At 33.9% G+C, this 14,283-nt stretch overlaps 1 protein-coding gene across 2 annotated transcripts; it reads left to right on the top strand.

Annotated features, from left to right (window-relative positions):
- The first annotated feature begins 960 nt into the window (after positions 1-960).
- On the top strand, positions 961-7,932 carry LOC112031648 (uncharacterized). 2 transcript variants are annotated; one of them, XM_024064351.2, is made up of 5 exons: positions 961-1,537; positions 4,662-4,774; positions 4,859-5,230; positions 5,901-6,636; positions 7,053-7,932. In XM_024064351.2, exons 1-5 carry the CDS (start codon positions 1,288-1,290, stop codon positions 7,121-7,123), a joined length of 1,542 nt encoding a protein of 513 aa, XP_023920119.1. In that variant the 5' UTR covers positions 961-1,287; the 3' UTR covers positions 7,124-7,932. The 2 variants fall into 2 exon arrangements, with proteins under 2 accessions (XP_023920119.1, XP_065620947.1); XM_065764875.1 differs by lacking the exon at positions 961-1,537 and adding an exon at positions 1,727-3,770.
- The last annotated feature ends 6,351 nt before the right edge of the window (positions 7,933-14,283 follow it).

Below are 14,283 nucleotides of genomic sequence, written 5' to 3'. Positions count from 1 at the left end.
TTTTACTATTATTTATTATTCCATAATAACACAGCTACTTTACTTTATGGTATACCAACCAAACTGTATAGAATTTTTTACTTAAAAAGAAGTCGAGTAGATAGAAAATAATAAGTTATTCTCTAATTATCTTTAAAGAAACTGAAGTGAAATGATCTAAAATTTAAATTCAAATTCATTGAGGAAAACAATAATGTTATTACATCACAATATCCAATCATATAAATATTTTTTGACATTAATATCCAATCATATTTGACAAAATATACAAAAGACAAGTAATAATCATAAGAGTCAAAAGCATGTTCAAAACCGTAAACAAAGGGGCGAATTAGATAACATTGCATCAACCCATTACACTTTGTCCACACAAAAAAGTAAAGCAAAAACTGTATGTGTCTTTCGTTTCACTACACATTTCCTACCTCCACACACCGAGTCAAAACCAATCTCACCCAAATACCACTAGCGCAGTCTCACTCTCTTCCTTCTCTTTTTCACTTCTCCACTAAACTAAATTATTATTAGTACGCAGCGTCTCTCTCCTAACGTTACCACTTACGAACACAAAAATTTGACAATATTTTTTACTTTTTACTTGTTGAGTTAGTAAATTTTTACTGATTTTCATTTAAAACTATAGTTAACATTATATTTTTGCCGACTATTAAGGGAGTGTTTAGTAGAATAGTTTGAAAATTGTTGTTTGTAATTTTTTAAAATACTTTTGGGAGAAAAAGTATATTAAAATGCGTAAAATACTGTTTAAAAACTAAAAAATGTTGTTTGAAAATACAAACTAAACGGGCCCTAATAGTCTATCACGATGGCAGACAGTAAACAGATGTCAAATTTTTTTTATGAAATTTGATGTGTTTATAGACCTTATCCTCTCTCTCTCTCTCCTCAATTTCCACAATACCCACCTCTCTAGTGCACAACTAGTGCGTAGTTTAATAACCTGTCCCCCCCTGTACTCACTTTCCTCTTTCAAAATTTCAAAAAATCAAAAACCCAAAATAAAAACAAACAAACTCTAAGGGAAAAAAAAATAAAAGACAGATAAACAACCACTATCTCATAACTAAAAAGACCATACTTGTCATTTGTAGTTCACTCCTCCTTTTTCTCTTTCTTTCATCTTCTTCTTCACCTCCTCTGTTTTTCTCTTTACCGTCCAAAGTTTCAAGCAAACCCTAAAATCAACATTGACTACTGTAATCTCAAATGGGCGTTGAGTTGAAGAGAGTGCGAGTTGAGAGGAGAGGTTCTCTGCATTGGTTTTGAATGGGAAAGACAGAGGAGGAGCAGCGTGAAGCAGCGGGATTTGAAGTGCCTAACCAGAATGTAGAGAACCAGTGGGGATGGTGTGGAAACAGTGGCTATGGCTGCTGTGGCTGTTGTGGGAAACTCATTGGTGTTAGATGTGTCTTGGTTTTGTTGCTCTCTGCCGCTGTTTTTCTTTCTGCTCTCTTTTGGTTACCGCCGTTTCTCAAGTTTGCAGATCAGCAGGATCTGGATCTTGATGCCTACAAAGGTGGGGTTTTTTTTATTTATTTATTATTTATTTTTATTTTTTATTATATATATATTTTTTAATTTTTGGGTTTGTTTCAATTTTGGGTTTGTGTGTAAGCAACATTGTGTGATTGGGTTAGATCTAGATTTTTTTATTTTTGGCAATGGGTTTTATTTATTTATTTTTTGTGTGGTTTGGATGGTGGGGGTGGTTGTGACTTTTTGTTTGGTTGATGAGAAAATGTGGGTAAAGGAAAAAAGTTACTTAGATTTATTAATTTTGGTTTAAAAAAAAAATGTAAAATGTTGTTTTTTTCAAATTTTAGGGGTTTCGATTTTGGAGTAAATTTATTGTGGGCGAAAAGTAAAACATGGAATGTTTTGTTTATGCTGTTTGATTTGGGAAATTTTGAGAAACTGAATTAGGATTAGAGGTGTTTGATTTGATTAAGGGTTTCTATTTCTGTTATATTCATACATTTTTGGGAAATTGCAATTGAGAAAAAATAGGGTAGTCTGAATCTTATTTGATTTGAGGTAGTTTATTTTGTGCGTTTCTTCTATTTTTAGTATCCGGAATTATAAGGATAAGGACCTACATTTCAGGAATTGGGCATAGATGCTTATGTTTTAAGTCTGACTTTTTTGATGGCTGGTATTTTTGCCTTCATATTTTGTGTTGGGTAGAAAGGGGATCTTCATGTTAATAGCAAATCTTGTAATTTGGCTACAGTTACAAGTATAAAGTTTCCAATTTGGCTAGCTCCAAAAAAAGAAAAAAAGTTTCCAGTTTGGGTTTTCACATTTGAGAGCGAACAATATTTTAGATCAAAGGGCTCTTATCTAGCTTGTGCCAATTCAATGGTCTATCATAGCATCCGTGTGATATGAGGTGTCAAAATCGGTGTTTATTTATTTATTTTTTCTCTTCTGTGCTGTTACTGTTAATGGAAACCTTTTTGTTTGGCAGTCATGTATACAATGAATCATGAAGCCTACTGAAGGTAAGTGTAAATAAGGTCTGGCAGAGTATAGGAGTTCAGCATACTATATTAAAAAAAGTTTATGGGGGATACATATATGCATACCATGAGGCTTCTACCAAGTTTTTGGTCATTTCTCTCATTCTCTTTTGTATGTTGATCTTTAGTAACCATAACATGAATCAGCTTTATATAGAATAGTCTCAGCTTATTGGCTTGCTGAAGTTTGATTGCTGATCAAAACTGATCGTTCACCTTCTCATGTACCATTCTGGTGCATTTGTTCTATGGCAAAAATAATGGGGTCTTGTTAAGTGCTTTTTATCTTATGTCTTTATTAGAGCTACGTTATGGACAATTCATGCATTGAACACTAGAAGCTAAGCTTAGTGTTTATAGATCTGCACAACAGCACATGCTTAAGGAGATGCAAGTGATTTTATTTGTTTTGAACGCTCGTTTGGGTCAACTTACAGGTAGTGTAGGTTGTGATTGAGTTGAAGATTTGCACAATCTAAACGTATCAAGATGTCCCAATGGCCAAACCAGTCTTTCTCAATTTGTGGGTGGTCAAGTTGAAGATTCATATAATTCTAAACGAACAAGGATGTATCTAAGGTCAAACTAGTCAAAACCCAAGTGGTTTATTGAACTCAAACGCCCAAAAACTATTTTTTTGAGAATGAAACACCCAAAAACTAGATTAGGAAACCGCTGATTACTTTTCACTTTGGAAGAGAAATATTCTTATGGTACTGGTTATTCAAGGAGAAGGAAGGCTATAGACAAGGGAAAATTATATCAGCCATCAAGACAAGCTTGAAGATGATTAGAAAAAGATGAGAGAGAGAGAGAGAGAGAGAGTCCCTTCCCAAAGGAGGGAAAAATGTTATGTGCCTTTTATCCCATGTATTTTTATCATTTTAAAATTGTTATTTTTGTTATTAGTTTGGGTAAATAGAAAAAGGTGGAATAGATTGTTAGATTAGTTTTAAAATAAATCTTATCTACTTGTAGTAGATAAAGATTTGATTTCTTTTGATTTTAAATGTTAGATTTATCTTGTAAATCCATCTATTTATATGGCTTGATATTGAATAATTAAGGAGACTTAAAAATGTTATTGGCGAGTGAAATTTCAGTGTGGAGGTTTGGACTTCCTTGAAGTAGTCCATTTTAACACATTTGGAGGCGCCTTGGTTCTCTTAGCAACTAAAAACAAATTGGGTGCATAACATTTTGAGCTACTTGGATGACTCAATTAATCAGGTTCTTTGTGAGTTAATTTTTTATGTTTCATTTTCATTTTGTGATATTGCACCGCATTTGAAGTTATAATTTTCCTCAGAATACTCTTATAACAATGTGCCTCTTCACTAAATTTGTAGAGCAGAAATATCTGTTCCTTTTGCATATTTAAAACTGAAGCATCTATCATATTTGGACTTAAATAATTGAGTCAAAGAGTTCAGCTCTTCAGCTGCGTGTCTAGAAGCAACAACATGGGTATTTGTCTGCAAAAGAGTACTCTTATTTTGTAAACCTTGATAGGAGGAATTGATAATATTTTGTTTTTAGATGTTTGCAAATAGATTGACTGAAAAGATACTCTTACTTTATTGTTTGTGAAATTTGGAACCAGGAACTATGTTAATGTCTGTTTTGGTTTTATTGCTTTTGTGCTTTCACTTTCTGGTACATCGCAATATGTATTGTACTGGCAAATGGGACATTGCAATCTTGCATTCATATGGACTATCATTAGTTGGTTCTATATTGCTTGAAAGTATGGTTTTTGAGATGAAAATATGGTATTTTTCATTTCAGTAAATAGATTCTGCGGAAAACTGGCTGGGGAATCTATTGTTAAAATTATTGTCAAAAGAGGAATTCCATCTGCGCATGGAAATTTTAAATAGTGCCTTGATTATGTGATATTTAGCCTTGATTCAAGTATTCTGTTAAGTTCTGTGCTTTCATTACTAAACAGTGCAATTTTTTTTCCCCTTGTAATCCTCATAACTCATCTCACAGGTATGGGTTGTGAAATTTCTAGGTAGCAAGTATTTATAGTATGATGATGTGAGAATGATTTTAAATTCTCTGCAGTGAAATTTGTTTAGATTTTTTATATTATGTGACTGAATTGTTTTTGTCCAGGTCATGATATAGTAGCAAGTTTCAAACTTAAGATGCCAATTTCTTTGCTGCAAGACAACATCTTGCAGCTTCAGGAAGACATTTTTAATGAGATGGCCTATACTGGCATCAAGGTATTAGCTGTCATGTTTTTTATTTTTGGGTGTGTCACATATTTCATATTTCTGTATTTTGATCTAATTAATTTTTTGAACCAGGTTGTCATCTTATCTCTAGATTCTGATGGTGAATCAAATGCAACAAAGGTTGTGTTTGGGGTTGATCCTGATGCGAAAGATTCAAAAATATCCCAAGCTGATGAAAGTATGATCAGGGAAAATTTTGAATATCTGGTTGACCAGCAATTACCTCTAAGTCTGAATACATCCTTGTTTGGGGAACCATTCCTTTTTGAGGTGCTAAAATTCCCAGGAGGAATTACTATAGTCCCCACTCAAAAAGCATTTCTTTTGCAGAAAGTGCAAATCACTTTCAACTTTACATTAAACTTCTCTATCTATCAAATACAATTAAATTTCAATGAGTTGAAGAGCCAGCTGAAGTTGGGATTACATCTGGCACCTTATGAGGTTTGTCAATCTTTCTTTTTTCTTCAATTACTTTGTATTTGCCTGAGGCTTATCTGTGATGTGATGGTTGCATGTTTCATATGTTTTTACACATGAAAATTTTGTGTGGTTGTTTGTGAATTTGAAGGGAGTGGGCAGGATTGTGCCTGTAAATTTGTGTATGAAGGTGTATGATGATGACATTATAAACTAGCCTATATTCCATGCATATGTATGGATGCATTTAAAAATAAAATTATCAGATGCATATTAACATTATTACCTAAGTTACTACTAATGGTCTTTTTTATATTTCTGTCAACTCTTCAAAAAGCCGTGTAAAGCTTATTTTTGGGTAGAATACTCAAATTGTTCATTCTTGATATTTTTTTTTTGGAGGAAAAAAAGAAAATATTTTGTTACTTCTTAACTTAATTTTTATGATTGTGATGTAATAAATTATATCATGTTTACATTTTTTAAAGAAAATATGAGCAACTAGTTTATATTTGAACCAATAATAAGTTTTTGTAAGAAAATCTAGATTAGTTTCAAATGGATTGGAAGTGGTTTCAAATAGGATTTGAAAGCACTATGGATTTGCCTAGTCATTCATAGTAAGAGTATAATGATTTGATAGCCTTGCTATGCACTATGGATATTTTAAGTGATTTTTGTCATCTGAATGCAGAACTTGTATGTTACGTTATCAAACCTGAAAGGTTCGACAACTGAGGCTCCCACTATTGTTCAGTCTTCTGTTCTCCTGGCAGTTGGGACTCCCTCAATACAAAGGTCAAAGCAACTGGCTCAAACCATCAAAGGTTCTCATTCGGGAAACCTTGGCCTGAATAACACTGTATTTGGTAGGGTTAAGCAAGTTCGTCTTTCAGATATCCACGGTGATGATGGCAGTGGTACCTCACCTTCTCCTGCACCTATGCCTCATCCTCACCACCATCACCATCACCACCATCATCACCATCACCATCATCATCACCATCACCATGATACCCATCTAGCTCCTGCAATTCCTCCCAGATCTGCAACTGAGAAGGGTACACCTGCAACTCACAAAGGTGCACCTTCACCTGCTCATGCTTCACCTGCCCCAAAGAGCTCACCTTCACCTGGGAGAAGTTATGAAGCAAAGCCTCCTGGTTGCCGATTTGAATATAATAGGGGTTTTCCAAGGAATGCAAAAGGGCACTCTCACTTAGTCCCTACTCTTGCACCACATATATCTCATTATCCTGCTTCCTCACCGCAAGCACAAGCAGTTACACCGGCACCCATACCCCATTCAATTTCTGCATCTAGTCCTTTGCCAAATGTGGTTTTTGCTCATGTCCAGCCCCCATCAAAGAGTGAATCAAACTCAGAACATTCTGACATTATGCCGTCAGTGGCACCATCACCATCTTCATGTGAGTATATATAATGGTCCTACTTTACTGCTTCAAATATAGCTGATATCTGATGCAATTTGTATTACACTATTGTTTAGAAATTTGTTTTGTCATGTAAATATTGTTAATTCGGTTGCTTTTAGTATGTGTAATCCACCCCTCCTCCCACGCAGAGTTGTTTGGTGTTTATACAAGGTATTAGATTGGTCAGTTTGAAGTAGCTCAGCCCATGTGTTCCTATGCGTACACACGCACATGCACATGCACACGCACATAAACGATAGGATTACAACTTTCATATGATCAATCTGTTTTTATCTTTTCTGAGATTTATTGGTCTATCAACTTTGAAACATGGAGATTATTTTAATATTTTCATCTATATATAGATATTACATTTTAACTGTAGCATAATCATGCACTGTATTTTGCAGCATCTGTAGGGCGTCTTCATACTGCGCAATGGGCATTTTCTCTGTTCCTAGCTCTTGTGTTTCAGTTATGACTTATGAACAAAGGAGAAACATTCTATATTGTAGTTAAAATCACTTCTCTGGAAGGATTCGATAGTATTGTTCGACTGGGACAAGCCGGAGGTGTTCTGTAAGTGTGAGCAACTCAAAGGGCAAAGCTTCACATTGGAGTGGATATATGTTGTTTTTATGCGTGTAAATATTTGATTAAAAATCCAGTTGGTAGATGCATTTTCAGGTCAAAGTCACAGAGGTGGCAGGCCGTGATTACATGCATTGCAGCTGTTTTGTGTATTCTCTTCTGCAGAAATGCAAGGGGGGAAAAAGAAAAAAAGAAAAAAAGAAAAAGAAAAAAAAAAGAACCAACAAATGTATAACATTACCTTTTTGTTTATCATCCCTCCCACGTTAATCAGGTATGCTTTTTCCCCAAAGTAAGAAGGCCTCATTTGGCAAAGATTCTAGAAATTTGAAAGTATGTATTTCTAATGGAGCAGTTACATTCTTGTGGGCTTCGAAACAATTTATGCCAAGGATTGTACCCCTAAAGGAGAAAAGGAAAAATAAAGAAAGAAAGAAGGAAAGAAAGAAATTTAAGAAACTAATCTCATGTGGGAAATCAGCGCTTCAAACCAAAAAGGGCTAATAAAGTTGGCTACCAATCACCGCAAAAGGTGAGTTTTGTGCATTGTGGCATAAGGGAAGTTTGAAAAAAAGGGGGTTTTGGTACCATTTTGTCAATGGAAAACCATCAATGTAACATATGATGTGAACATGGCAGTGTAATTCTAATTGAATTGAACCATTTTAGTACTAACGAAGATCTTCTAGTTTTATATTACTCCTAGAAATGAGGTTTTGATTCAATCTATAAACATTTGTCTACTTAAAACCTTCGAAGTGATGTATGGGTTTTTTAATCGCTTATATGTTGCATATAGAACAAATTAGGATAGGAATATAGAACAATGCAGGTTTAAAAACTTGTACATGAGTCAAATAAACTATAATAAACAAATCTTTAAATCATTTTAGTAATAGCAATGAACATGTAGTTGAAAGTTATGGTTGTAGACTATAATTTGAGGAGAAATTTACCTCAAATTTTATTATAATTCTATTATATGAATTTTACAAATTGAGGAGAAATCTATCACTATTTTATTATGTAAATTTTACAAATCAATGTCAACTTTAAATATAAAACAATAAAATACATAGATGATAAAATCCATAAAAGACAAAGTTTGGCAACAAATTTGGATGTAGACTAAGGTTACAACTCCACTTAGTATATATATATATATATATTATTGGAAGTGAATTTTGACAAACTTGTCATTGGATTACATCTTCTTTTTATATTTCTCATACTTGCAAAATTTTTAATAAGATAAAAAATTAATAGTTATGTTATCAATTAAATGTTTAAATTTCGAATTTGTAGTCTAAAATTATTTATAAAAAATAAGTTCATGGATTAAATAGTAAATAATATCCGATTAACATGAAATTTGATGTATGCTTTAAAAACATAAAAAATATGCAATTTAACAGTTAAAATTTCAAAATTTGTAGTTATATTAATTTGTTTAGTGAGAATTGTAGCCTTAGGCAACTACTAAGTTTGTAGGCAAATTTTGTCCATCCATAAATTTTGTTTTTTGTTTTGTTGATGACACCAATATTTAGTACTACGCTAGTTAGTAAGGCCCTGTTTGGATGGTAAGTGTTTGATATCTCGTCACTCATCACCCAAACTTATACCTAGCTCTGTTTGGCACTTAAACTCAGTTGAGTTTTCATTCTAAAAACTCAAAAATCTTAACTTGTTGTGGGATCCATGGATTGACTTGGTGCAATAGAAACATAACATCAAACTCAGCACCCAACTGAAAAAAACCATCACCGTGCAAATCACAAAACATCAAACCAATCCACCATAGCAGATCCGGGCATTCACACCACCAACACCTTCAACACCACAACAAATTACACTATAAAGCTTAGAAAGAACTAAAAGAGGGAAAAAAGAGAAGAGAAAAGATCGTGAAAAGTAAAGAAAGAAAAAGAAGAAGAAAAAAAAAGAATAAAAGAAAAGAACCCAAGCCTAGAAACCCAGTGAAAAGGAATGGAAAAAAAGAAAGAAAAAAGAAGCCAAACCCAAAAACCCAATATGAAAAGGAAAGAAAAGAAGAAGAAGAAGAAGAAGAAGAAGAAGACAATGAGGTGATGATGAAGAGCACAGAAAATCAAAGAACAAAGAAAAAAGTATGATGAGAGAGGAGAGAGGCATGTGAGTAGTGTAGCCACTGGTGGAGTGTTGGAGAGAGCAAAAGGTCTGAGGTGGATTTGATTACTCTCTGCCGTGGGCCCATGTGTTTCTCAGGAAATTATCAAACTGCCACCGTTACTCAGTTTTCGCAACTCAAAAACACCAAAAACTTGTTTTCAGTTTTCATTACTCATCACTCAATTTAGTGAGAATTGAGTGATGAAAACAAAAACTCAGAACAAATCCAAATAAGTGTTACTGCCATGGGACCCACCGGTTTTGAGTTATGGGTGATGAAAATTCAGTGATGAGTGATGAAAACAACCAAATCCAAGCAGCCTCCTAAGTCTTTTATAATAATTTTATTTATTTTAGTCAATGCCCCCCCCCACCCCCCCCCAAAAAAAAGTAGTACTTACCCTTTTTTTTCTTAAAAACTTGTCTAAGTAACGTTTGAAATTCCCATATAATGTTTGAAATTCATATTAATCCTTCATATTTCACTTGAAATGGAGTTAAGATTTTACTTCCTAGATCTATAGTGTACAAATGTCATATGTCACTTGAAATGGATACAGGTCAATGGATGATTGTGTTGTTGATAAAGAGCATAGCGGGCAGGGGCTTCTTAATCTGCTTTGAGAATAAATAATTGTCTCCCTTGTTTTTCTTCAACGGGGAAAGACTCGTTTTTGCATATGTTTCTTGAGTGTTGCTGTAGATTTTTTTTTTTTTTTTTGAAATATGCTAGAAAGGCTTTATTGATGAATAAAAATTAAGATACATGGTGAAGAACAACAAATAAAACATTAGGCGGAACATCTTCTAACCAAACCTAATAATCAAATTAAAGATTTAGCTTTTCTTGCTAAAACATATGCAACAACATTACTGCTGCGTTTAACATGGTTGAGTGTGACATGTCTAAACCCAGATAAAAGAAATTTGCAATCATTGATCACCTCACCAAACTGAGCAAAACTGGAATCTTCAATCTGTAAGTTTTGTTGTAGATAACAGCACATAAGGGAATTTATTTTAATTTTTCTCTTTAGTGCATTTACACCATAGATATTGTAAATTTTGTTCTTGTGACAAAGACCTTGGTAAGTTTCATCAATATTCACTTTGTGAGAGGCAATATGAGATAGAATAAATTTAGTTTATTTACGAGTTTAATCGATATAAATGTACATGGAAAAAGAATTATTGTTTTTATATTCTTTGTTTCTGCTTTCCAATAGGTTAAAATTATTAATGACTTTAGTAGTCGCTATGCACGGGAAAACTATTAAATATGAGTTTTAAAATATTTTTGTTAATTTTTTTTACCATTGACATTTTTTTTTTTAATTGTGGTAGTTTAAAAAATTATTTCAAATATTCATTTCATTATAGTTTGCTTAAATGTTTATAAATAGGAGATGACATTAATGATATAGTATATGTAGCAATTATACAAGATACCATTCAAACATGAATATTTATAAAAAAAAAAAAATTGTGATCAATTGAAACACAAAATATAGCTAAAGAAGTTTCAGTCACTCAAACTCCTCATTTGTACTTACCTGCTATACTTATTCTCCAAATTTGACATAAAAAAGGGGCAAATCCAGAGCCTATAACTAATGTCATGGCCTCTCTACACGCAAGTTAGTATAATTGAGACATTTTTTCAAGACTCACTAATTAAAAAACTTACAAAATCTTTTCAAGAACATGCATTAAATATGCAACAATTAAAGAGTTTCCTTAACCATGAAACATTGAGTTTGGCTTACCTCCAGTTAGGGGTGATCACCAAACTACATAAACCGCACAAACCTCACCAAAACCGTGCGCAAAATAGCAGAATCACACCGCACCGCAAGTAATAATACACCGCACCGCAAGGTGCAGTGCAGTTTTATAATAAGAAAATCGCACAAATCGCACCTCACCCTTACTATTTATTAATATATTTATTTATTTTTAATATTAAATATATTATTAATAGTTTAATAACCCTAATTTTCAAAAAAAAAAAAAAGTTTGATAACCTTAGCAAGTGTTGACTAGAAAAGCCAACCCAAAATAAAGAAAAATTAGCTAAATAATTTAAAACTTGGCAAAAAAAAAAAAAATGGAAAAATTAGTTTTGGGATGGGTAGGAAATGCCAAAAATTTGAAAAATATATCAACTTCAAATCTCATCATATATATAGCACCGCACATGTGACTGTAAAAATGAGGTGCAGTGCGATTATGATTTTGGTTAAATTCTAAACTGCACCACATCGCTTATGTGACTGCAAAAATAAGGTGTGGTGCAGTTATGATTTTAGCTAAACTGCACTGCAAAGTACGGTGCTAAAAATGGCCCAAAACCGTACCGCAAACACCCATACCTCCAATACTTTTTAAACTGGACATTTCCTGTTATTTTAAATATACAATGGAAAGTGGTAATGAGTTTTAATCTTTACCTTTTATTTAGTTAATGGATGATGTGGCAATCTCTTATTAAAACAAAAGAAGATTCCAGTTACAAAAGAATTGGAGATAAGCCAAACCCTGAAACATTCGCACCTATTGTGTTTTAAATGAAGCTCTTGTAATTCTAAGAGCAAAGCCAAAAAACAAAATGTAATTAATAACCTCCAACTCAGATATTCCTTTTCCTTCAATTCTTATCTAACTAATGTTATTTCTAAAAAAATTCAAGTTGTGTGAATGAAGATCATGTTAATATTATCACTGTGAGCATGACACAAATTATGAGCAGCCAAAGAAAAAAAATCAATAATTCTACAAATTCCATTAGTAAAATTCTACCAAACACAGCACAAAAAATTCTTCCAGTTTTAATACAAATCAAACATATATTCACATAGTCTATAGATTAAAAACTATCTAGCAAATATAAAACAAAAGAATCCATCTTAGTAAATCATATCATCTTAGTATATGTATAGGGCATAGATACTGCGTAGTTCTGATTTAGTTCCAAAGGCAAAGAAGCAGATTGGAAAATAAAATTTAGTCCTAGCCCCTTTCCAATTTGGCTTAGACATTTTCTTGAACACTTTGAATGTGATCCAAGGATAAGCTAAAACCTAAACCATATCAGCTATATCACAAGATCAAAGTGAATCCTCTACAGAGATGAATTTTATGCCTCTAAGCAAAATCATTTTTCATCAAATAGCTATTGCTATACAAAAGTTCTACCAAATACTCTTTGCCCTCCCAAATCACTCTTTAAGACCAATATATCCAATCACTTAAATCTTCCTTTACCTGTGACCACTAAAACCCTTTGTCTCTTTCACAAACCCTTTCATAGGTCTTTTCTTTTAATGTGAGCTAAAAATAACAATAATAGTGCAATTGTAACTGATGTAATATATATAAAACAAAAAAGGTTCAATGTAACAATAGTGCTTAGCAGAAGCAAACGGCTTAAGGAAAAAGGTTAAAAAAAGTTTATTGATAATAAAATGTCTTACAATGTGTTTCCCACATTTGTTCTGATTCAATTCAGTACGCATATGTTGCCACACCTCTTGATGATGCTGTGAAATCACCAGTAGGCCACACGATCCTCATACACTCGAAATAGTTTCTGCACAACAAAAAAGAGAAGACCTAACAAAGAGCACCGGTGTGGTGCCGGCCAAGTACCCTCCGAAGGTCAAGTTAGAACCTTTTTACACAACTCCAGAGTGCTAGAGTTGGGATAAATTATGTGTACCTTTTTCCTAAGGGTCATTGGATTTTTATAGTAGTGTAGAATTGACCACCGTTTCTTGTGCAGCAAGTCCTTTTCCTTATAGAGAAGATCCTCATTAATGTGAGTATCTTTAAGAATACTCCTCACGTTGTAACTCTATTCTCATTGGGATTTTGTAGATGAGGGTTAAACATGAGACGCAAGTTGTTTCCATTTAGGGTTACTTGGAGATCACTTTAAGATCAAATGGATGCCACGTGGCCTTTCTATCTGTCTACCTTGTGTCCGTCCACATTGGGCCCGTCCACTATCAGCCCACACCCCCAGCACAGTCAAGTTCATTGAGATGGATCTGTCGTCTCTCATTTTTCCCTCTTCAGCTGCCCTCTCACTCCATAGGTCTATGACCTCTGAATGGACAGACCCATGGGGTGACGGTTCAATCTTATTTGATGAGGATCATCCCTAGCTTTGATAGGCTGACCTTGGGACATAAATGCTGAGGGATATTTGGCATCTATTCATTGGTTCATCACCAGGAACGAAGCATCCCTTCGTCTTCTGTGCCGTTCCTTCTATATAAACCTATCTTTCCATAACTCATTCTTCACTTTTCAAAGAAATTTCACGATCAGAGTGATTCTATCATTATTGTTAGACAGTTATACTGTCCAGTTTGGTGCATCCGTCATCCACACTTTTTCACTTTAGATCTTCAACTGGTAAGTATCCTTCTTCTTCTCCTTAAAGAATTTGTTTTCTAAATTTTGTACTATCGTCATCCTTTATAGACCCATCAATGTCTTAGGGTTTACTGTCACATGTAGGTGACAGATGTCTAGTGCGTCGAGTAACCAGTTGTTTGTTTGTGATGGGGTGGGCTATGATGAAGTGTACATGTCAGGTCAAAAAGACCCTGACTTACCCAGCGAAGAGAGGAACTCGTCAACCACTTCTCCTTCCTCAAGAGATGAGGGTTTGGAGATGGATAGGCCAGAGGGAGATGCTAGTGATGGTCTAGTCGAAGCTGAGCCCTCAATCCAATCCGTCATAGGTCCTGATGGACTCAGGGAATTCATCATGCTTCCCTTATGGACAGTTAACGATTTTAATTCCTTGATCAAAGAAAATCACTTCAAAACACTTAGGGCCAAGTACCAAATACCTGACAACGTACCTCTTCGTCTACCGTACAAGTTGGA

Source organism: Quercus suber, unplaced genomic scaffold (assembly GCF_002906115.3).
Source record: "Quercus suber isolate HL8 unplaced genomic scaffold, Cork oak 2.0 scaffold_589, whole genome shotgun sequence".
Classification (NCBI taxonomy): Eukaryota; Viridiplantae; Streptophyta; class Magnoliopsida; order Fagales; family Fagaceae; genus Quercus; species Quercus suber.
This window is presented reverse-complemented; position numbering and strand designations above follow the sequence as displayed.